Source organism: Garra rufa, chromosome 6, assembly GCF_049309525.1.
Source record: "Garra rufa chromosome 6, GarRuf1.0, whole genome shotgun sequence".
Classification (NCBI taxonomy): Eukaryota; Metazoa; Chordata; class Actinopteri; order Cypriniformes; family Cyprinidae; genus Garra; species Garra rufa.
In genome coordinates, this window is record NC_133366.1 from 29,002,004 (window position 1) to 29,024,744 (window position 22,741).

The 22,741-nt window shown below is 34.1% G+C and overlaps 1 protein-coding gene across 3 annotated transcripts in view; it reads right to left on the reverse strand.

The window, feature by feature from the left end:
• The window catches only part of LOC141336439 (mitogen-activated protein kinase kinase kinase kinase 4-like), a 97,829-nt gene that overhangs the window by 55,216 nt on the left and 19,872 nt on the right, over positions 1-22,741 (reverse strand). For all 3 annotated transcript variants that reach the window (XM_073842079.1, XM_073842078.1, XM_073842080.1), the window contains exons 7-12: positions 22,123-22,253; positions 17,379-17,433; positions 15,611-15,689; positions 13,308-13,483; positions 12,693-12,765; positions 12,373-12,583 (exon numbers count right to left, since the gene is read on the reverse strand). In XM_073842079.1, the coding sequence (XP_073698180.1) occupies positions 12,373-12,583; positions 12,693-12,765; positions 13,308-13,483; positions 15,611-15,689; positions 17,379-17,433; positions 22,123-22,253 (725 nt within the window). The remainder of the gene's footprint in view (positions 1-12,372; positions 12,584-12,692; positions 12,766-13,307; positions 13,484-15,610; positions 15,690-17,378; positions 17,434-22,122; positions 22,254-22,741) is intronic.

A 22,741-nucleotide genomic window follows, 5' to 3' on the forward strand; every position in this document is an offset into this window, starting at 1 on the left:
TGCGTTGCATGCATAGGTTGTCCTCATTTAACCAAACAGATGGGGGCTTACTCTCTTTATACCCGCCTCCCAAGTAGGTTCTATAATGCTATTGGCTAGACTGGGCCAAAAGGAACCTGGTGGCTCAGAGCAGAGAATGAAAAATAAATACGGCAGGAGTATGAAGGGAGAAAATGACAGCAGCGCTGAACTTGTGCCTAAAAAGAACTGTACGTCTGAAATATACAGGGATCAAAATTGCGACCGTTTATGCTCCCAAAATTTAATCTGCGCAACCTCAAATTATATTTGGGAGCATTTGTGCGACTGCGAGAAATTGTTGTGGTGCGACCTAGTTTCATTTCTTTACAAAACTTTTGTTAACCTAACCACTGCACAGACTGCTATGAGCTGATGCGTTCGCCGTTCTCTCCAACATTACATAACCATTTAAACTTAATCTTTATTGTTACCTTTAATGAAGATTTGAGATATTAGCCGTCTTCCTGTCACTGACAATGCTCACCGCTGAACTAGGAACCGGCCATTTTTTTTTCTGAAACCTCTGTTCCGGATTTGCACAAACTGCATTGCAATTAGGGGTGTGTGGTTTGACGATTTTTGATTGTGGACAGTAAAAATGTTCTGTACAACGCGGCATACATTCACATCAGATGATAACTCAGCGACCGAGTTCCACTCATGAAGGGGAGTATTTTCCACTGAGGACACGCTTTTCAAAATCATGTTGGTGTCCTCCGACTTTCAAATGGTTTGTTAAAGTAATCTCTTGTATTGCAGAATGCATGCTCTGCACCGCCGAGAGTTTCGCGCGATCCTTAAAACGAAGCCAAAAGTAAAACGCGCCGCACATTCAAAAGAAATTTTAATACCCCACGTTTAGAGAGCGACTCCCCAATGCACGCAAATTAGGCTAGATAAAATATCTAGGTTGTTATTAGAATGTGGGCTGCCTAATAAGTTGTGTAGTTGTCTATAACTCTGTATCATACTTGAAAAAATTCGGTCTCTATTTCCACTTTGAATATTGAAAGAGTAGTCTACTTTGAATATGGCTGCATTTATTGTCTATTTTTGTTATTTGTACTGTATTTTTTTTTAATTGATTCTGAGGCTTTCAGAAACAGCCCATTTGATTTGCCTGGCAATTGGAATCGGCCATGAAGAATCAAGATCGGTGCATTACTGAAAAGAAATTGGGTGCTGCTAATTTTTTTTGATGCTCCTAACTTTTTGAAGTTTAATAGTAAACTTTTTGTTTAATAATATTTGTTTTATAAAAAAACAAACAAAAAAAAAAAACAGGCAAGGCAAGGAAATATTTAGTTTAAAAGATGCCCTTGAGTGTATGGTTACAATGTTTGAAAGCAATTCATTTTGTGTTTGCAGGTCTATGGTAACAGCAAACCAGAAATCAGAATATCTGCCAAGATTTTAAGTAATTCATAGTGATTTAAAGTCAAAATTTTTGCAACTTCCTTGATATAGTTTTTTTTTTAGCCTGAATTAGATTTAATTCAGATGACAGAAGAATATCTATTACCTGTTTATTTTAGCATGATCATTACATATATAAATTATAAAAAAAAGATAATAATAATAATAATAATAACAATAACAATTATTAAAGCATTTCTCTAGGGAAATGTAATATCGCAAGAAATATCTTTATCGCAATATTGAACACCAATATCGCATATCGCATATTTTCCCAATATCGTGCAGCCCTAGTGCATATTCCACTGCATGGCACAGTGGTTAACCAAAAAAAAATTAAAAATGGCACTTTATGCCCAAAAGGTTGCCGACCCCTGGTATAAGCAATCTACACATGTAATGTCATACACATGTAATGTGCTTGCCTTCCAAAAGATCATTATACATTTAAACATTCACTTAATCAACATTATCCAATATAGACATATTAAAATCAACTGAATTAATAGACAGCACAGGACCACTAACAACAACCCTAATACTATAAAAAAATTTGTAACATAAAAAGGTTTGTTATATAAATGGTTTAAACAATCCAATAAAAAGAAAGAAGGTACTCCAGAAACTTAAGAGAGATAAGGGGGAAATCATTTTCTTGCAAGAAACACACTTAAATAAAGAAGAACATAAAAAATTAGAAAAGTTGGTTGGAGCTCAAGTATTTGCATCATCATTTACATCAGCAAAAAGAGGAGTAGCAATATTGATTAAGGAATACTTGAATTTTAAAAGTGATTTTATTAAAATAGATAAGGAGGGGAGATATGTATTAGTGAGAGGAGAATTAGAAGGACAAAAAATAACTTTAATTAATGTATACAATCCTCCAGGTGAACATGTAAATTTTCTAAAAAATATGTTAATGTTATTAATCATGGAAGTTAAAGGAATAATGATTATGGCAGGAGATTTTAATTTAGTTATAGATGAACAATTAGATACTCAGAGTACAAGAAAGCATAAATCAGTAAAAGGGGCCACACTCTTGAATCAAGCAGGGGTGGAGTTGGGACTGATAGATGTGTGGCGCTTTATGCATCCACAGAGTAAAGAGTTCACTTATTATTCAGAGGTTCATCATATCTATTCAAGATTAGATTATATATTCATGTTTAAAAATGATGTGTTGAGGATAAAGAGATGTAACATTTTACCAATAACTGTAGTAGATCATGCAGCCGTGATAATGGAAATAGATCTGGGGAATGTACAAGGAACTTCAATATGGAGGTTTAATAATTCTCTTCTTAGGGATACAACTTTTAAGGATAAAATAATAAACTGTTTTAGAAATTATATACAGAGTAACTATAACGGAGAAGTGACACCAGTCATATTATGGGAAGCTGCTAAAGCCACAATGAGAGGGGAAATAATAGCATATTCATCATGGAAAAAGAAAAAGTCAGAAAGAGAAGATTTACTTAGAAAATAAATTAAAGAGTTTGCAAGAAAAGCATCAAAAAATACAAATAAGGACGTTTATGAAGAGTTAAAGAAAGTTAAGAAGGAATTAGATAAAATAGCATTTGAGGAAATTGAGAAGAATTTAATGTATATTAGACAGAAATATCATGATAATAGTGCAAAATCTTTAAGAATGTTAGCATTTAAAGTAAAAAAACAAAAAGAAAAATCTACAATAATGTGTATACGGGATGAAGGGTTAATCGAAAGAAAGGAAAAGTTGGAAATAGTTTCGTGTTTTAGAGATTATTATCAGTCTCTCTATAAACCAGAATTTGAATACTTGGAAACAAGTGAAGTTAAAAACTATTTGAATTCTTTAAATCTTCCTACTTTAACAAGTCAACAAAATAAAATGTTATCCTCTCCAATAACTGAAGAAGAGATTTTAAGAGCCATTATGAAAACTAAAACAGAAAAATGTCCAGGTAGTGATGGATTTACAAATGAATTTTATAAAGAATTTAATATATTGTTGTCCCCAATATTGTGTGAGGTTTTTAACTAGATTTTTGAACAGGAAGAATGGCCACAGACATGGAATTCATCTATCATAACGGTAATTCTAAAGGAAGGGAAAGACCCTACACAGTGCTCATCTTATAGACCTATATCTTTGTTAAATGTAGATCAGAAACTTTTTACATCAATAATTGCTACAAGACTTGCTGAGATAATACCAACAATAATAAACTTGGATCAAACAGGATTTGTGAAAAATCGGACATTAATGGATAACGTACGAAGAACACTTAATCTTATTGATTTTGCAACTAAAACAGAGAAGCAAATGTTAGTGATGACATTAGACGCTGAAAAAGCCTTCGATAGGGTTTTGTGGCAATTCATTTTTGAAACTTGTGAAATATGGTTTTAACTCAAAGTTTATTAAACTAGTTAAACAAATATATAATCAACCAAATGCAAGAGTTAGAGCCAATGGAGTTCTTTCAGAGAAATTTGCATTAATGAGGGGGACGAGACAAGGGGATCCTTTATCACCTCAGATATTTGCTTTATGTATAGAGCCTTTAGCACAGAGTATAAGAAGAAAATCTTCAATAAAAGGCCTGAGAATTAAAGATGAAGACCATAAACTTGCATTATATGCGGATGATGTGATTTTGTTTTTAACAGATGTAGAAACATCGCTACCCTCAGTGTTAAAGGAGATAGAGTTATATGGAGCTATGTCAGGATATAAATTAAATTTTAATAAGACAGAAGTTATGGAAATTGGGGGTAAATTACAAGAAAGTTTTAAGGAGAAATATGATTTTAAATGGAATCAAACAGAGATAATGTATTTGGGTGTGAAAGTTCCAAACAAAGTAGAGAATCTATATAAGTGTAACTATGATTATCTAGAAACTATTATAAAACATGATTTTAAAAGGTGGAAAATAATATCATTATCCTTGAGTGAAAAAATAAGCACTATTAAAATGAGTATACTTCCGAGATTTTTATTTCTGTTTCAGAATCTTCCTGCTTGTATACACCCTAGTAACTAAGTGGCATAATATTTTTAGAAGATTTATTTGGGATGAGAGAAAACCAAGAGTAAAACTTAAGGTTTTACAAAATAGTAAGGAAATGGGGGGTTTATCATTGCCAAATTTGGAGTATTACTACTATGCAGCCCAGATTAAGTCGATTTTGAGTTGGATGCAAGACGAAAATATATCAAAGTGGAAAAGTATGGAAATCGGGTCACTTGACACAATCAGTACATTGATATTTTGTGGGAGAAAGGAAAAGATAAACAATATTTGTTATTGTGTAGGTGAAACTTTTAAATGTTGGAGAAGAATTTGTAAAGTGACGAATATTATTGATGGAGACATGGTTTGTTTAAGAGAAATAGCAAGAGATCCAGATTTTAAACCAAATAAATTTGATGATGTATTTAAATTATGGGCTAGCAAAGGACTTAAAAGATTTTATCAAATGTACGGAGATAATGAGATTGAGACTTTTGAGAACATAGAGGAAAAATATGTATTATCAGAGAAATTATTTTATAAATATCTGCAAATAAGAAGTTATTTAAAACAGGGGTTCTCAAACTATCTGGAGATAGGGACCCCTCATAGGGCAGAAAAAATTCCAAGGACCCCCTCATAACCGCAACACAAATGTAATAGCTAAATCACGTGTGAGAGAGAGAGAGAACGATGGGAAAGGGTTGAGCAAGTAAAAATGAACTGCAAGAAGGTGGAACACAATGTAAATAGTGCAAAAGGCTTTTATAGGTATAGTCCTAAAATGCAATGAAAATGCACTGATGCAATAACAGGCAATAAACAGAGAGAATCAAACTTTTTTGGAATGACTTCATGTGTTATGAAAATATATGTTTAACTGGTGTGTGTTTGAGGTGGGGTGGGGGACAATTAAAAATTAACCCTGCAGCCACACAGTGGAACACAGTGAATTTCAAAAGGATTTTTGATAAGGATAATAAGGATAATATAGTGCTAAAATATAAAATACAATGACAATGCACCAATGCAGTAACAGGCAATAAAAAAAGAGAGTATGTTTACCACGTTTAACAATTAACACTGCAGAAACATTGGAACACAATGAAAATAGTGCAAAAGATGTTTGCTAAGGATAAGTATAATGCTCAGATATAAAATACAATGACAATGCACCAATTTGGGATTATCAATACTTGACCTTTTTAAATATTTATCCATTGTGGATTCTAGCCTAGTAACGTTAGGTTAGCGTTTTTATAGTGCTTTGACGGATTGACGTAATGTAACAACAACGTTTCTATTGGCTCCCAAATAAAGCGGGGGGAGTGCTGAAAATAATGCGCCGGTTTAATTAACTTTCATTCATTAGCTCGAGACGTGAAGTTAAAGTCTGAGGTAAATGTTTTGGCAGATTGATACGGTGACGCATTGCTGCCACACACATAGTTTTTTTCCACACTCAGCTATGTGATTATAACGACATCTTTTCTCGTAAAAACGACATCTTTTCTCGTAAAAACTACATCTTCTTCTTGTAATAAGGACATTTGTCATAAAAACGATCTGATATTCCTGTTATAGGGAATATAACAGGACATAAAGGAGGATGCACGTTTCTGGAGTTATATAGAAATACACTGTTTTAATAATTTTAATGTAATTGTTTCAATTGTAGCGGCATGTTTATTAGGATTAATCTCCAATCTGCCCTCAGACCCAGAGGATTTAAGATGATCAGATCAAAACTGTTATTTCTGAATAATTGACTCTGAGCTTGGAATATTTTTTGGATGAAAGTTCGATTTTACAGAAAATTGAAATACGATCATAAAGAAATAAAAGAGAAATGACAAACGGTTTGATTGTATTATGATAATAATAATTTCGTTCTGTTTCAAAAATGAACAAAATTAATGAAAAAAAAAAAATCAGTTTTAGTATTTTTGTCCGTGGGTAAAAAGAGAGCTTTAATAATTATGTGGGCGGCAATGAAAAGCCACTTTTCAACTCAACCTGTCTTTACTGTCTATCGCATCATCCAGAATAAATACAAATACAAAAAAAAAAAAAAAAAAATCTAGCTTAATTTTGTTTTTCCTTTTATCAAACAAAACAAAATAATAATAATAATAATAATAATAAAGCTATTATTATTATTATTATTATTAGGCCTATTATTATATTTTTTATTATGAATTCTATTTATTTCTGCTTGCATTTCGATTTGCTGTTAAATCAATCAAAAAGTCGATTATTCAGATTTAATAATTATCTTAAATAAGATTTTATAATAAAATAATAATACACCTAATAATAATAATAAGCATAATAAAAATTTGAGTGGCCTATTATTATTATTTTATTTTGTTTGAGAAACAGAAAAGCAAAAAGCTCGATTTTTCGTATTTTTGTTCGTGGGTAAAAGACTTGAGCTTATTGCTTGAATATTAATTTAACATGCCTGGGCGGCCTTGATAATTAGTATGATTATATACAAATGATAAATAATTTATTACACATTATTAAATTTTATCTTTAGCAGAATCAAGCCTCGAAATTTTTACTTAAGACTGTACACTACCTCTTGTTGGAGTTATACGAATTAAATAAACACAATTTTTTTTTCGATTCTTTTATTGAAGTAGACCTTTCAAGCTGCATAGAGACATACATTGCCAGAGCGCACCCTGTATTTTTACAAAGGCAATTTGTAACGTTTTGTTGTTATTGTGAAAGTACATAAAATAAAGCAGACTTTTATATTTCTTTCCTCTGTAATCACAATGTAAGGGATCGCGCTGGTGCCGCGGACCCGAGAAGTGCAGTGTTGCGATTCATATACGAGGCAAAGAAACGTTATTGTGACTAATTTGCACTTGCATTTATTTTTCATTTTTTAAACAGAACGAAATCATCATCATCATCATAACACGATCAAACGTGTGTAATTTTTCTTATTTATTTCTGATACTATTTAGGCCTACATTTTCTGTAAAATCAAACTTTCAATCCAAATAATATTCCAAGCTCAGAGTCAAAAATAACAGTTTTGATCTGATCATCTTAAATCCTCTGGGTCTGAGGGCAGATTAGTATGGAGATTAATCCTAAGAAACAAGCCGCTACAATTGAAATGATTACATTAAAATTATTAAAACAGTGTATTTCTATATAACTCCAGCAGCGTGCATCCTCCTTTAGGTCAGGACTGTGGCGAAGGCAGCACGGACAAACGGTTTCTGCACGCGTAAGCAGGGCGTAAGCAGCGCGTATTTTTTCAGTTAACAGATTAGAGCACCGCACGCAGGGACTGCGCTGCAAAGCGTAGCAGGAGCAGAGCAGAAGCGTCAGTGCTGCGATCGTTTTGGCGCCGAGTCTTTTTTTGCTGCGCCGCTTACGCTGGATTAAAGCACAGTGCATCGTTCTTGATCAAATCTGACCTGATTCACATGAAAAATAACAAGTTATCCATAAAATCATGTATCACATGTATCACAATCACGGTTTAAAAGGCTCACCAGCAAAAATAATGCATTTGTTTGTAGATAATGTCTATAAATTAGCCTACTTGTTCAAAACAATCACGTAAAGCAAAGTTTGTACTATTTTCTGCTTGTTTTGATATATACAAGAATAAATAAACATACTACTGCTATTAAAATGTTATTATAAAACATTTTAAAATACAGAAATAAAATAATTTTTAAAAGAGAGGATTCTGAAAGTACTGAAGGAGATCCTATAATTATTTAATATAGATTTACAGTAGTACCAACAAATTATATTTTTATATGATATGTTTTAACATGTTTTTAAATATAATGGTTTCATTATAAACGTGATGATTACCCAAAGTTGGACAACCACCATAAAAATATTTGAAAATATCATATGAATCTAACCATGTCATGGCAACAAATGTAAAACAAATACCAAAATACCATAATTTTACATATTCTTTTCGTTATTGAAAAACTGTTGCTATAATTATCATAAACCTAACTGGTAATCATTAAGACGATCTTTGTCTAAAAATATATTCAATATTTTAGCGTTTCTAATTGGCTACTTAAATCTAGAACATACAACATATCACAAATCAAAGCACATGACAGACAGTTCTTGGAGAACACCTGAAATGCTTGACTGAATGAACAATACTTGTCTAGCCTATATTGGAAGTACACAAGCTGCGGTTCTGCTACGCGCGACAAACGCTTCCAGTGTGAAAGGAAAATGGATGCGCGCCGCTTCTGCTCTGCTTACGTGCTGCGCACGCCCTGCTTACGCGTGCAGTGTGAAACCGGCGTTACGTTTCACACGCAGGAGTAATGACGACGGTCCCTGCACTTTCTCCGGGTTTGATTATATTTTGTAGCAAACTTTCCACGGACCCCCAGGAAGTGCGCCACGGACCCCTAGGGGTCCGCGGACCCCACTTTGAGAACCACTGATTTAAAAGATGAGCTTAAAATAAAAACCTTAGACGATATTCACCCTCTGATGCGTTTTATGATTAAAGTTAGTAAAATTAATAAATTAGATAACATAATAGGACAAATAAATAAAATTTTTCAAGAAATTAAGGATGCGGGTTTATGTAGTATTAAGGTAAAATGGAAAACTGAATTGGGTTATAAAATAACAGAAGAAGATTGGAAACAAACTTTAAAAGAAAATTTAAGGACCACGCAATCACCATATTGGCAAGAATATGCTTGGAAAATTAGTATACGATATTTTATAACACCAGAAATATCTTCTAAATATAATCATTTATCTTCAGGATGCTGGAGAAGCTGTGGTGAATCTAAAGCTCACTATCTGCATATATTCTATACTTGTAAAATAATAAAAAAATATTGGATAGAAGTAACTCGGGCAATAGAAGAAATACAAAATTTAGTTTTAGGTATAGAACCTATGTCATTTAGTAAAGATGAGTTATATCTATTTAGAATATTGAGAATCACAGCTTTTAAAGTAATAACTAAATTTTGGAGAAAGCGAGAATCCCCAGCAATAAGTGATTGGTTAGACATAGTGTCTAAAGTGTACTCTATGGAAAAGATAACATTTGAATTAAAAAATAAAAATGTATATTTTGAAAAGATATGGGCCCCCCTAAAATTAAAGTATTTATTATAAATAAAATATATTTTAATAATTATTCTCTACATAAGCCTCCCTCTCTCTTAATTTTATTGTTTATTACTTTATGGGATTAAATATTATTATTAGTTGGTGCTTAAAAAAAAAAAAAAAAATATATATATATATATATATATATATATATATATATAATTGAAATTATTTCGAATTGAGGATCACAAGGAATTTGATATGAATATGTGATTTTGTATTTACTTATGTATATATATATATATTAGGGATGCTCATATTGACCGTTTAACCGTTAACCGACAGTAAGAATTTTAACCGAATATTATCAGTTAAACGGTTTAAAAGGGTTTTTTTCTTTTTCTTTTTTTTTTTTTTTACGTTTGCTGCATGGTGAAAGAAATAATGCTATTTGTAAGTTATCTGTTTCAGGGTTTCTGCAGATATGAACAAGTGAAATTTAAGACTTTTTAAGACCTTTTTAATACCACCTTATATGAAATTTAAGACCTAAACCTGTAATGGAAATAGATATTATATTACATGCATATGTGATACTTAATGTGTTTAATGTAAGAAGTAAACAAAATTTCATGGCTGTCATAATTAAATTTATTACTACGATATACAGTGAACTTTCCATATCAGCAGATACTATTCCACACAAAATATCCCCATAAAAGTACCACTAGAAATATCTGATGTAAAAAAAAAATTCTGAAGCGATTTTTTTTTTTTTACTTTTGAAATGTATGCGTACCTTTGAAATTTATTTTATGAATTTATCAATAAATTCTAAATGTCTGTTAGCAGTGAGATTACATAATTTACACTGCAAAATTAAAAGTGAGATTAATGTTTTAAATACATTTATTGATTTATAAATATATATATTAGAAATGTTATATAAATACTGCGATTCTGTCTGAAGACGCAGTAACTTCCACAGAGGGAAAAAAAATCTACAGTTGTTAGCAACTGGCCTTAGCCAAGCCCTATATTCAGTTTTTCCAAGCCCAGTATCGCTAAACTTGCACTTCCTCATAGCTAAAAAATTAAATCCATTTGATTTCTGCGGTACAATCCGAGAGAGACTCGCGCCAATAACAGAAAGCTGATTGGCTATTGCATGCTGGTCTCATTTGTAGTTTAAATTCAGCAAATTATATTTGGAATAGTGAAATAAAGAACTACAACACCACGGAAATAACAGAAAGAGAATTTAAATGAGCATTAGAGGTAGCGTTACATGGACATCGGAAAAATAAGACCTGTGTAAAATTATTTAAGACCTAGAACAGCGAATTTAAGACTTTTTAAGGCCTAAAATTTTGATTTTTAAATTTTAGACTTTTTAAGACTTAAGACCCCGCGGAAACCCTGCTGTTTACTCGCGCACGCGTGTCGACACGTGCAGTGTGGCTGTACAGACATATTTCGCTTCACCTTTACTTAGTAAACAGATGTAGTATATGCAACTCAGTGGCAAGTGGCGTTATTGGGTTATCAGAGAGTGAATCCGTGAGTGAATGTATTCAAATTCTGAATGAATTATAGTCTAGAAAGTGCGCAATAGGCGCTCCCGTTACAATCAATGGAAAGCTATCACCTACCTAGAGTAGTTAATCGCATTCTCATAAAGTTATTAAAAAGTAATAAAATAACCTTTACACTGCACAATTAATCTCTTATTTATATAATGCCAACACTTTCTTTGTTTTAATAAGAGAGTTCGCGAAAGTGTAGAAATCAGCAAAACTGAAACCGGCACTTTGGTTGGTGAGTGGATTGAAACATAGCCTCCTCTGATTGGCCACAGTGATAATCGAATCAACATACATGTCTGTGATTGGCTATTGCTGAACACTGTAAACACGCGCTTCTCCACACGCATATGACAGTGGATGGAAGTCCCAAACCGCAAATTGAAAGGGTTTTTGTGATGGTGTTTTGTTCGCCGATCTAAGAGTTAACAGGCAGCGGTCCTGCCTATCCGTACAGCATGTGGACATGTTAAAAACTAGGCACACTGAGGTATTGGCTGGCCTGCTATATATTTTTATGTCCGATGAGAAGAATAAGACCGGTACAGTTCTTCAAAGCGCATAAAAGGATTCAGTGTGTTTTAGTTTTGTCATCTTAATTAGCTAGTTATTTAATTTATACATATTTAGTGTAAACCTATTTATATTATTTTTTTTTTTTTTTCATTCAGAACCGCTGCTGATGCGTGATAATTTAAGTACATGTCAATACAGTTTTTGTTGTTGCTCTGTATGCTGCTGTTTGCACGTTAAAATAAAACATTTGCTTGTATTTTTAATGTATCATCACAGATACTCGTGCATTCTATTTTTATTTTAAACTAATTTATTATTCTAATTTTATCAGTTAACGGTTAATGTTCGGATAACGAGCAGCGGTTGTCGGTCAGGAAAATTAACCGAAATGAGCATCCCTAATATATATATATATATATATATATATATATATATATATTTTTTTTAATAGAAGAAAAAATTGAGGAATAACTTTAAAAAAATGTATGTCTTTAAAGAAAAATACATTTTTGTAAAAATGTATTGAATATGTTCTCCTTTTTATTTAAAAGACATAATAAAGTATATATATAAAAAAAAAAAGGTTTGTTAACTTATGTCAACATGTTGTTTGTTGCCAGAGCAACTGCCGGCAGAATCCATTTTCTCCAAAATCACTCACACACACACACACACACTTCTGTGGAACAAGTGTAACCAAGTCAAGGACAATAATCACAATATTTATATTGGAGGCCAACCTCTTCAAGTCGTCTTCTTTGCTCCTTCTGCTGTTCAATGCGTTTCTGTCTCTCAGCCAACAACTGGCGCTTATATTCCTCCTGTTCTCTAAGCTGCTGTTCCTGGAGGAGCTGTTGCCTCCTCAGTGCCTCTGAACGCTCCTTATTCTCCTGCTGCAAACGAATGAAGTCACGTCGCAGAGTAGATTCACCAGGTACATTCACTATAGAACTGAGGGGACACATCATTAAGACTTGTGACAAACCATCCAGGAAAGTTTCAAGATACATCTGAAGCTAAGTATGTGTTACTTTGGAACAAAAGAAAATTTGTGCCATACCTGGGTTCTCCTTCCTGTTCCTGTGCCTCTTCTTCCTCTTCTTCACTTCCACTGTACTCATATTCTGTCTCATCTGAAAGTACAAAGAAATTAATCATAAAAACCTAAAATTTGCTTTAAAAAAACATGCAGAAGTATTGGTATTGTTTATTATAGCCTTCTTGAGACTGTCAGCCCAAATCAGATTTTTATGCAAATCCGATTAAAATCCAAACATATTTAGATAGTCTGAACGGCAACAAACTACATGAAATCCGTTTTGAGCAAATCCATTTTGAGCTACATTCATATGTGGTCTGGAATCCTATTCAAATCAGTCTGACCGGTCAGATCAGATTTATCGTGGTATTTTCATGTTTTCATGCCATGTAAAACAGAAACACCTCAGACGTTTTTGTAGAAAACATAATAATCGACTTTGCAGAAAGACGATTTGACGGCAAAACAGTTTAGGACAGAAAAATGACTGAAAGCAAAAACTAAAGCTTATTTTGATGGCAGACACTACACATAATGTTTAGTGAAGTTTTGTTCACACATCAACTTAAAACTGCAGAGACTTAAAGATCAGTTTTAGGATTTAAGTCAATTTATCTTAATTTTAAAGTGTCTAACCTCTCTCTCCTCTCTTCTTCCGAGTGCGGTCAATGTGGTCTTTGAGCTGGATGCGGACATGTCTCTCGTTAGGTTGGTCTCTAATGAAAGGATGTTTCAATAATTGCTCTGTAGCGGGGCGATGGTTGTAATTCTTCACCAAGCAGGTTTCAATGAAGCTGAAGAACTTCTTGGACCTATGGAAAATGGAAATAGTAGTAGAGTCTGGTCTATTAAAGTGATAATTCACCACTGGCAAACTTGGGTTTTTAATTAAAGTTGGCTGTCTATGCAGTAAAAAGAGAATTTTTTTTATTAATCGGTGCTACACAACTAGAGAAATCAGAAAAAAGGCCTGTGGTGAAAATGGTCAGGAAAACTACAACAGCCATAATGCACTGGGGCTCAATTAGACTGTCTCTATTTAAGGATACAAAAATTAAGTATTACAATGTGCAGTTTTAACAAAAGCCCTGTAACTTTCAAAAGTCCACTGGAAATGGCATTTTACATCATCCAACAGACTTTTTTTGACAAATAAACAGGAATATCTGGGTGGAGGTAAAAAAAAAAAAAAGTGTTCATTTACTTATACTACAGACACTGAAATGATACAAATCTGACTGAAATTCTGTGATCTTACCCTTTAATTTGGACAACCGAAAGATCACAGGGAATCTCAATTAATAAAGGCTAAATTTTGCATGGTTCCTTATACCAGTGGTTTTCAAACCCTGGGTCGCGAGACTTAAAAAATGGGTCACCAGGATGATTCAAGAAAGATGTATGTATGTAACAAAGGTCAAGAGCCAGGGAAGAAGGATGCGGGAAGCGGCAAATGTAACTTTAATAAGAAAATAAACATTAACAGCAAAATAAAAGTAAGTGGCAGCCACCTCACGACAGACTTCAGTATCTGTGTTTGTGTGTATCAGTCAGAATCCCCTGACTGCTCAAAACGCCGGACTTTTTGTTCAGTCCTATGTGCTAAGCTAATCCTCTTATTATAACAAAATCTGTAGATGTGAATATTATATATATATATATATATATATATAAATAGATAAATAATGACGTCTACACACTTTGTGTGTAGTAATATATATATATATATATATATATATATTACAGGGGCGGGGATAGGTTTGGCCACCCACCCTCAACTGCTAAAGAAATGCATTTATTTAGAAGCGAAACGTGTTTACGAGCATATCAAACAAGTGACTTTTCAGACGCGTGCTCCAACTTCACATCAGTAAACTGCGGTCAGATGAGATTTCGTCAGGCCATGTCACATTACTGTTTTAGCTCCATTCACCAGATATTTAATTTCTGACCAGCCGCGATACATGCAACAACCAGTGTAATAAAACATTGGCAGATTCACACACATCTGCTCATTTAGCATCACTCACTGAACATTTCACAATGAAAAAAAAGAGGGGGGGGGGGGTTTGTGACAGAAAAATCTAGGTACAATCTGACATCACCAATGTGGTTCTTCTGTTATGAGTGTAACTGAGGAATTTACATAACTAAAAAACAATAATATTATTTATAATAATAGTTAATAATATTCAGGGCTTGACAAAGTTAAGTTTTCCCAAATTAATAGCAACTCAACATTTTCAATTTTGTTGTTGGAAAATTACGCTTTATATGACTAATGTTACTGCATACTAAAATTTATTTAAATTGATATCCGGGTCTTTTTTTTTTGCCCTATTTAAAGGGCATTGAAGCAAGTGGCTGTCTTTATGAATAAACCACTGAATCATTGATTCAAATGATTTATTCAGAAACGCCAACTCATTTAATAACAAAACACCGTTGTGTGTTGCTCAGAAACAAAAACAGGAAAATTGCACTCTCTTGGTCGTGTCATGTTGCTTAACTAGGCTATGTTATAAATATAAAAACTACATTTGTGTTGATTTCTTTACAAGATGGTCTCACACACAGGCAGGCTGCGTGATCCTCAACTGGCGTAACCTTGTTACTGTCAATACATTATTCATTATCAATTGCCGTTTACACCAAATGTAATAAAATCAGAATCACTCTTGCCGAAATTTTGGTGCTTCCCTAATTAGATGTTTTAATCAGATTAGTTGTCTGGTTGAGCAAGAAAAATTCTCTTTCACTTGCCCCTTCAAAAAATCCACTTGTCCCAGACAAGTATTAATGTCGAACTCTGTTATAAAATTCAACAGGCGGGTTGGTGGGTCATGGCGGGTAATGTCAAGCCCTGATAATAATTTAAAAAATAAAAATAAATAAATAAATAAAAAATACGGAGAGGAAATCACAGTAGATCGACTTACCACTTTTTTGATTTGAGCCGTGGGGGAGGATTTCTGGGAATGAGGAAAAGGGCGCGCATTGGATGCATGTCACATAGAGCTGCAGAAAGACACAGGGGAAAAGATTGCCCATCAGAACAACAACTAATACACTCAAGTGTAGCTTTAGTCAGACTTGGGGAGACACAGAAAACTTAAAACAATGCATTCAGGATAAAAAAAAAGTTTCCTTTCGAAAGACGCTTTGGGGGAAAAGCTCCTTTTTCTCCGAGTCTTAAGAATTTTTAATAACGCAGTGTTACTGCACGGTCATTGGTTCGTGCAGTGAGTAAAAGACTATGGCGACGAAACACGCCAGATTCTGGCAATATAAGCGAGCGTTTCGCCATAGGATCTCAGATCCTTCTCCTTCAGCAACGACTTAACATCTTCGCAAAGACTGACTTCACTCTCAAGAAGCCATTGGTTCGTTTTTTACTCACTGCACGAATCAATGGCCATGCAGTAACTCTGCATTATTAAAAATGCTTCAGTCTCTGAGAAAAAGGAGCTTTTCCCCCAAAGCGTCTTTTTAGACACAGTACTCGTTCCCGTCTCTCAGGGAACCGAGGTTACGAAAGTAACAGAGTATGTTTATTGTAACAAACACATAACAATATAAAGATGTAACGATATACTGTGAACTGACAGTTTATGTATGAAGACCAGTGACAAAAAAAGCAAATGAATTGCTTCAGAAAACATAGATTAAACCACTGGAGGCGTAAGGAATACTTTCTTGCATTTATGTGCTTATAGACCTTAATCAGGTGAGACACAATATTTAAACATAACGAGGACACAAACAAGACTGTGAATGATAGTCTTTGGCACGCACTCCATAAAGGTCCTAGATCATGTCAAACTTCATAGCAAATTTCAAAACTGTTTTATTGAGCGTTTGACAAACTTTCATAAGGACAATTTTTTTCTACAGTAGACAGTAAGAAATACTACTAAATTCATTAAAATATTACTAAATGTAATTAAGAATAAAACTAAAGCAGGACATAGTCTTCAATGTATAAATCAAATAGTGATTTTCTCTGTGTTTTTTGTTTGATTAACATTAATGACAAACAACAGTGGGTAAAATAGGCTGCTGTCCCTTTAAGACAAAATGGATCTAATATACAGATACATATCCAGTTTGTAAACACAGACTGTGTTTTCATGAATACTCCACATATTAGGCATTTTGATATAATTGTGCATGTATTTGACAATTCAAGCACATTAAGATGCGAAAGAATTTATGATTGCATACCGTCTGATCAGGAAAGGTGGCTTTCTGTGTGCACTTCACAGATGTTTCAGTCAGCGCAAACTCCACTGCATTAAGTTCTTTTTCACAGCTTATTGCGCCTAAATCGGAGATCGATTATGCCCTTTTTTATAATATGTAATATAAGTCTCAAGTGTCCCCAGAAAGTGTCTGTGAAGTTTTAGCCTAAAATACCCTACAGATCATTTATTAGATCATTTTGAAAATGTTTTTGTGCATGTCCCTTTAAAAGCAAATGAGCTGCTGTTTTGCACCCCCTTTTCCTGAACAGGGCTGTGCCTGAGCTCATACCTCAAATAATCTGCTAAAAAAAAACTTCTGTCTGGTTTTGATTATCCTGTATATCACGCTGAAATTGTGCCATTTTAAACCACATTAGTTTAAACTTCTGATATAGGCTTTTCTGAGCGCACACATCTAAAGCACGCGCACAGAAAGCGGCACAGGCAATGTGCAGATACTTACGAGGAGCTCCTTCACCCATTTCTATTGCAGTGATACCACAGGACCACAGGTCACTCTAGAGAAAGAGGGGGAGAGAGAGAGAGAGAGAGAGAGAGAGAGAGAGAGAGAGAGAGAGAGAGAGAGAGAGAGAGAGAGAGAGAGAGAGAGAGAGAGAGAGAGAGAGAGAGAGAGAGAGAGAAGGGTCTCAATGTTACAGCACACAGTCACAACATTTATATGTATACAAAAAACTGGTTATTGTGATAAGACTAGGTGTCCTAGCAGCCTGTGCGCACAGGTTTGTTTTGCGTCAAGAGGTCGGTTCAGAGCAATCTAACCAAGTGTGACCACATAAGCTGCACTTCAGTAGAAATCTTACCACTAAAAGTTCTCATAAATAGAAGTTCTTAGGTAAGAGTTTCCTCTTCAGAGCTTTACAAAGCTGCTGAGAATAGGGAGAAATCTTAAGCTAAGAGAAAGTGCTAAACTGACCTTGTTGCTATAGACGCTGGTTATTATTACATCATAAGCAGCAGAAACAGAGGGACCTAGAATGCACGGCTTTATTCTGTGTTACCATCCGCGCCGGTCTCAACACTTGTGTAGAGGTGTATATATCAGATCTCTTTTGTTATTTTCTGCTTGACTTGCACTTTGTAACAATACAACCTTGTTTCTGTAAACACATTCAGCATGTTTTCTACAAACAACGTCTGACATGTTTACGTTTTACATGGCATGAGAAAGTGACATGCAAAAAAGCTACGCTAAATTCAACTGAGCGGTCAGACTGAAAGGGATTTCCAAAAATATGATTTAAATAGAATTTTAAACCACATATGAATGTAGCTTGACAAATTTTTAAAAACAAGTTTTAAGTGATTTTTTTGCTGTTCACACAGGATAAATATAATCAGATTCAATCAGATAGGCATACAGGCATAGGGAAGCGTGGGGCACAAACTAACACAAAGTTAGTTAAAGTAAAAAAAAAGCCCTTTGAAGATATCACTGAATGTTTATTTTACCATAGTAAAAGTACATTTCTGGCTGAAGTTCAAGGACCTGTATCTATGTGTTTATTTTCAAAAACTTGCCTGAGCCTTGAGATATTTTTTTTTCCAATTCACAATCTTTCAAGGACTCGTGGGAACCCTGTGCATAGCTTTAGCTTATGGGGATGTGATGTGACAAAAGAATGAATGATTCAGATCAGGAGATGAAGGAAGCTAACAGACTGCATAACCTCAATGAACGAATCGTTTCTGTTTCTCGGAGTTCAGCCTGGGATGTATTATATTTTATTTTCCTAATCTTATGTAATCAATGTCACGTAAGTAGATATGTTGGGGAATTTGGCTATTAATATGTAACATCTTAATTATATTCTGCTGACATAAAAAGAAATTAATGAAATGACTTGAAAAAAGATTCATTCATTTTGACAAACGAGATTCAAAGATTTTAAGCATGCAAAATTTCTTTGGATCCTGCAATGGTCATGTTATGACATCACACTCTGCAGTAACTTTTTAAAAACTTAAATTTAGCACAAACAATAATAAATCCAAAATGTAAAAACATACAATCTACTCCACTTTCCTGCAGCACTGCAGTTTTACATGCATTAAGACTGGGAAAATAAATCGATGCATTGCAGATCGAGAAATGATTCTGCATCGATTCTGAGATTTTACAAATGCATCACGGTTTACCCTAGAAACGATTCTGACCCTAGTAGCAGATGGCACTGCATGCTTTAGAAACAGCCATTTCTCTGCTTGCTTCCAATTCCTTACACACACGTGACCCTAAAAACAATCAAACATGCTCAGGCACAGTTCAGATCGCCTAAAAAGTTTAAGAACCTCTGCCATATTTAAATGAAGTTCTTAAAAAGTAGACTGTCACTTATTAAACAAGTAGGCCTGTATGTTCATCTAACTGTCAGCCTCTTACATATCTGCATCTTGTAAACAAATAGTGGCTATGCATATAAGCAGCCTTTTAATTAAGAGACTAGATAAATCATGGCTGATAATAAGATGTTCTGCAAAAGTAAAGGAAAACCAAATTAGACACAAGAACAGTTGTCACTTTTTGCCCAACAAGTTAAATACAAACAAGTTAAATTAAAAGGAAATCATTGTGAAATGTTTCTAAATGGGTTACATTCCGAGGCTGATTGCCAGCAACAGCTATTCTAGGAGTCCTCTTGACTACCCCCAATATTTCAAATACTCTTAAGAGCAAAAATGTAGCAATGACATGCCTATTATTTTTTAGTTAAAAATAATAAAGTTAAATTTAAATTTAATACCTTTTTTAAAACTCTTTCCATACATTAAGACCTCATCGCCACTTCAAGTTAACCGATTATATCGGCGACACTTTAACTTACATGTACTATATATTGATTGTAAGATAGCACAACTTAACTGTCTTAGTTTGTGATAAATCCTTACTCTTTCCAAACAGTTTACCTGTGATAACAGAGTGCTTGATTAGATAACAGCCCAAAGTAGCACAAAGACCATATCCCAAATATGCCATTTCCATACCTAAAATACAAATTTATAATTTATGCAATATTTCAAAACTTTAACCCACAGGGGAAAATCAAACCATGACAACAGTTTAAATGCAGCCCAATTCCGCAGAATAATAGCGGCTCCCTGATTCGCTAAAATTGTATACAATATTAGAATGTTGGTGGGAGCGGGACACACACGTTGCAGGAGCGGGCAGTAATGGTCAGAAATTCAGCGGAAGCAGGATCAAGAAAACAGTCCTGCGCAGGGCTTTAACCTGCGCTATCACGGAGCAGTGCAGTTAGTCCATTAGTGTGGTATCAGAGGACATTAAATCAATTGGGATTTCATAAATAAACTACACAGAATTCAACCATTCGCCTAGGCAATAATTATATTCAGGCAAAATTCATTTTTAAGACCCCGTGGACACCCTGTGAACACAGCCTTAGGTGTGTTAAACCACTCTTATTCCCTTAAATGCTGTAAGGAAAATAACGTTCTTGTTGAATTGAGAGACTGGGAAATCTTTCATGGAGGTTCTCTAGATGAAAGGACTGAAGCGATAAATGATTATATGAACTTTTGCATACAGTTGGTTATTCCTACTAAAGAGAGAACAGTTTATCCGAATAATAAATCATTAGTAACTAAAGATATTAACAACTGTGCCACTACTTTACACTACTTCGACAGAGAAAAACACTAAAAATCAAACTAAAAGAAACTACAGCATCTTATAGACAGCTTTTAGAAGAGTTTAAAGTCAATAACAATAAGAGGGTGTGGGCTATTTTAAAAACAGTGACAGGACTAACATCTTTAAATAAATAAATCACAATAGATAATCAAATTTGTTTTGTCAATCAATTAAATACTTATTTTTCTAGATTTTAAATGACAGATAATTGTGTCAACTATAATGAACTACTTGGCACAGTTGTACCTTCTTCCTCAGAAAGGATTTTTATTGAGGAGTCTACAAATACAAGAAAAGTGGCAGGACCAGATGGATATAGTCCATGTCTCATAAAAAAAAAAAATTGCTTATGAGTTGGCTCCAAGTGTGGCCACCAATTTTTCAAGAATCTATTGATACACACACTTATGGTTATGGAAAAGCTCATATATAAAAACACTGCCTAAAATTTAATGTCCAAAGGAATGCAAGGATTATAGACCGATGCTGTGGCAGAATACAATTCTGTCAACTGCAGTTAAAACAAATATTGGAGCACCCCAAGGCTGCGTTAGTTCTGCTATGCTTTTCACTGTGTACACAGAACACTGTGGTATGGATAGGTCGAATCAATTCATCTTAAAGTACGCTGATGATACTGCTTTAATATCTGTGTTAAGTGATTTAGAAATCCCGGGATTGCACCAACAGGGGGTGAATAAATTAGTGGAGTGGTGTGACAACAATACTCTTGTGATTAATATTTTAAAAAATGAGGAAATTGTATTTAGGTCCACATACATAATGAAAACATTACACAAGTAGAAAAGTATAAGTATTTAGGTGTAATAACAGACAATAAGGTATCATGGAAAGATCATGGAAAGATCATATTGACAGTTTGTGTAATAAGACAAAGCAGAGAATTTATTTTCTTCATCGTCAGCATCAAAAAAACAAATATTCTTGCATTATTCTTTATGTCTGTAATTATGAGTGTCTTACAGTATTGCAATTCTGTTTGGTACATGGGTTTGTCTGTTAGGCTAAAGAGAAAGTTGAGGAACCAAATTTAAATCTGTTCAGAGATAGTAGGACAGCCTCTTGAAAAGTTATATGTACTTTCTTAAGGGTGGCTAAAAATATTGTTTCTAATCCTAGTCATGTGTTGTATAATGAATTTGTGCCTTTACAATCTAATCGTCGTCAATACAAGGTCCCAAGATTAAATTGAGTAAAAAAAAAAAAAAGTACATCAGGCTGTCTTAGAGGTAAATAAGGTCCATGTAAAATGAAAACTCATGGAATGTGTTTATCATGTTATATAATATTTACTGTGTCTATGTCTATTGTTAATTGTGTTTTGTAAAGAGTGTTCAACAAACATGCTGTTATGCAAGGAAAATGTCAGACCTTAACCTCAGACAATAAAGATTATATCATATCATTTAGTACAGCTACTATAACATTAGGGACTATAATGTATGGGGACAAAGAAAGATTTCAACAGTAAGGTCTGAAAAGAAAAACTATACTGATCAAGAGAGGTGCTTACTCTATAGTCATATGTCGCTTCTGGGTTCTCATCACAGGCAATGACCTCTGGCGCCATCCAATAAGGAGTGCCAATGAATGTGTTTCTCCTGCCAACTGTCCTGTCCAACTGAGCGCTCACACCAAAGTCAACTGCAAAGTAGGACATAGTGAGGTGATTAAAACAGGAATTAAATGGCAAGTAACAAGATTACACCAATTAGCAATGTTTCCATTGCAAACACAAAAACTAAAGACTTGCAAATAAAAACCCTTGACAATAAAGGCTCTAATTAGACCCAAATCGTCTGATGTCGCTCATCTGAGGTAAAAGGGTCATCAATTGAGAAATCAAATATTCAGATTTTTTTTTTGGGGGGGGGGGCATACAATTCCCCCTGCCATTATATATAGGGGGGTACCCCACCTCCCAAATGGCACCCTCCACCCCCCTTTGAAGGTCAAGTTAAATTCATTTTATTTTATATATAGTGCCAGATCACAACAGAAGTCATAAGGTTACCTTTCCTATAGGACTACAGCAGGTCTATACCTTCTTTTATTAAACAAACTAAATAGCGTTATGTTAATTATCTTATTTACATGACGGCATGTCATTTCTGTCTCTACATGGTCATACG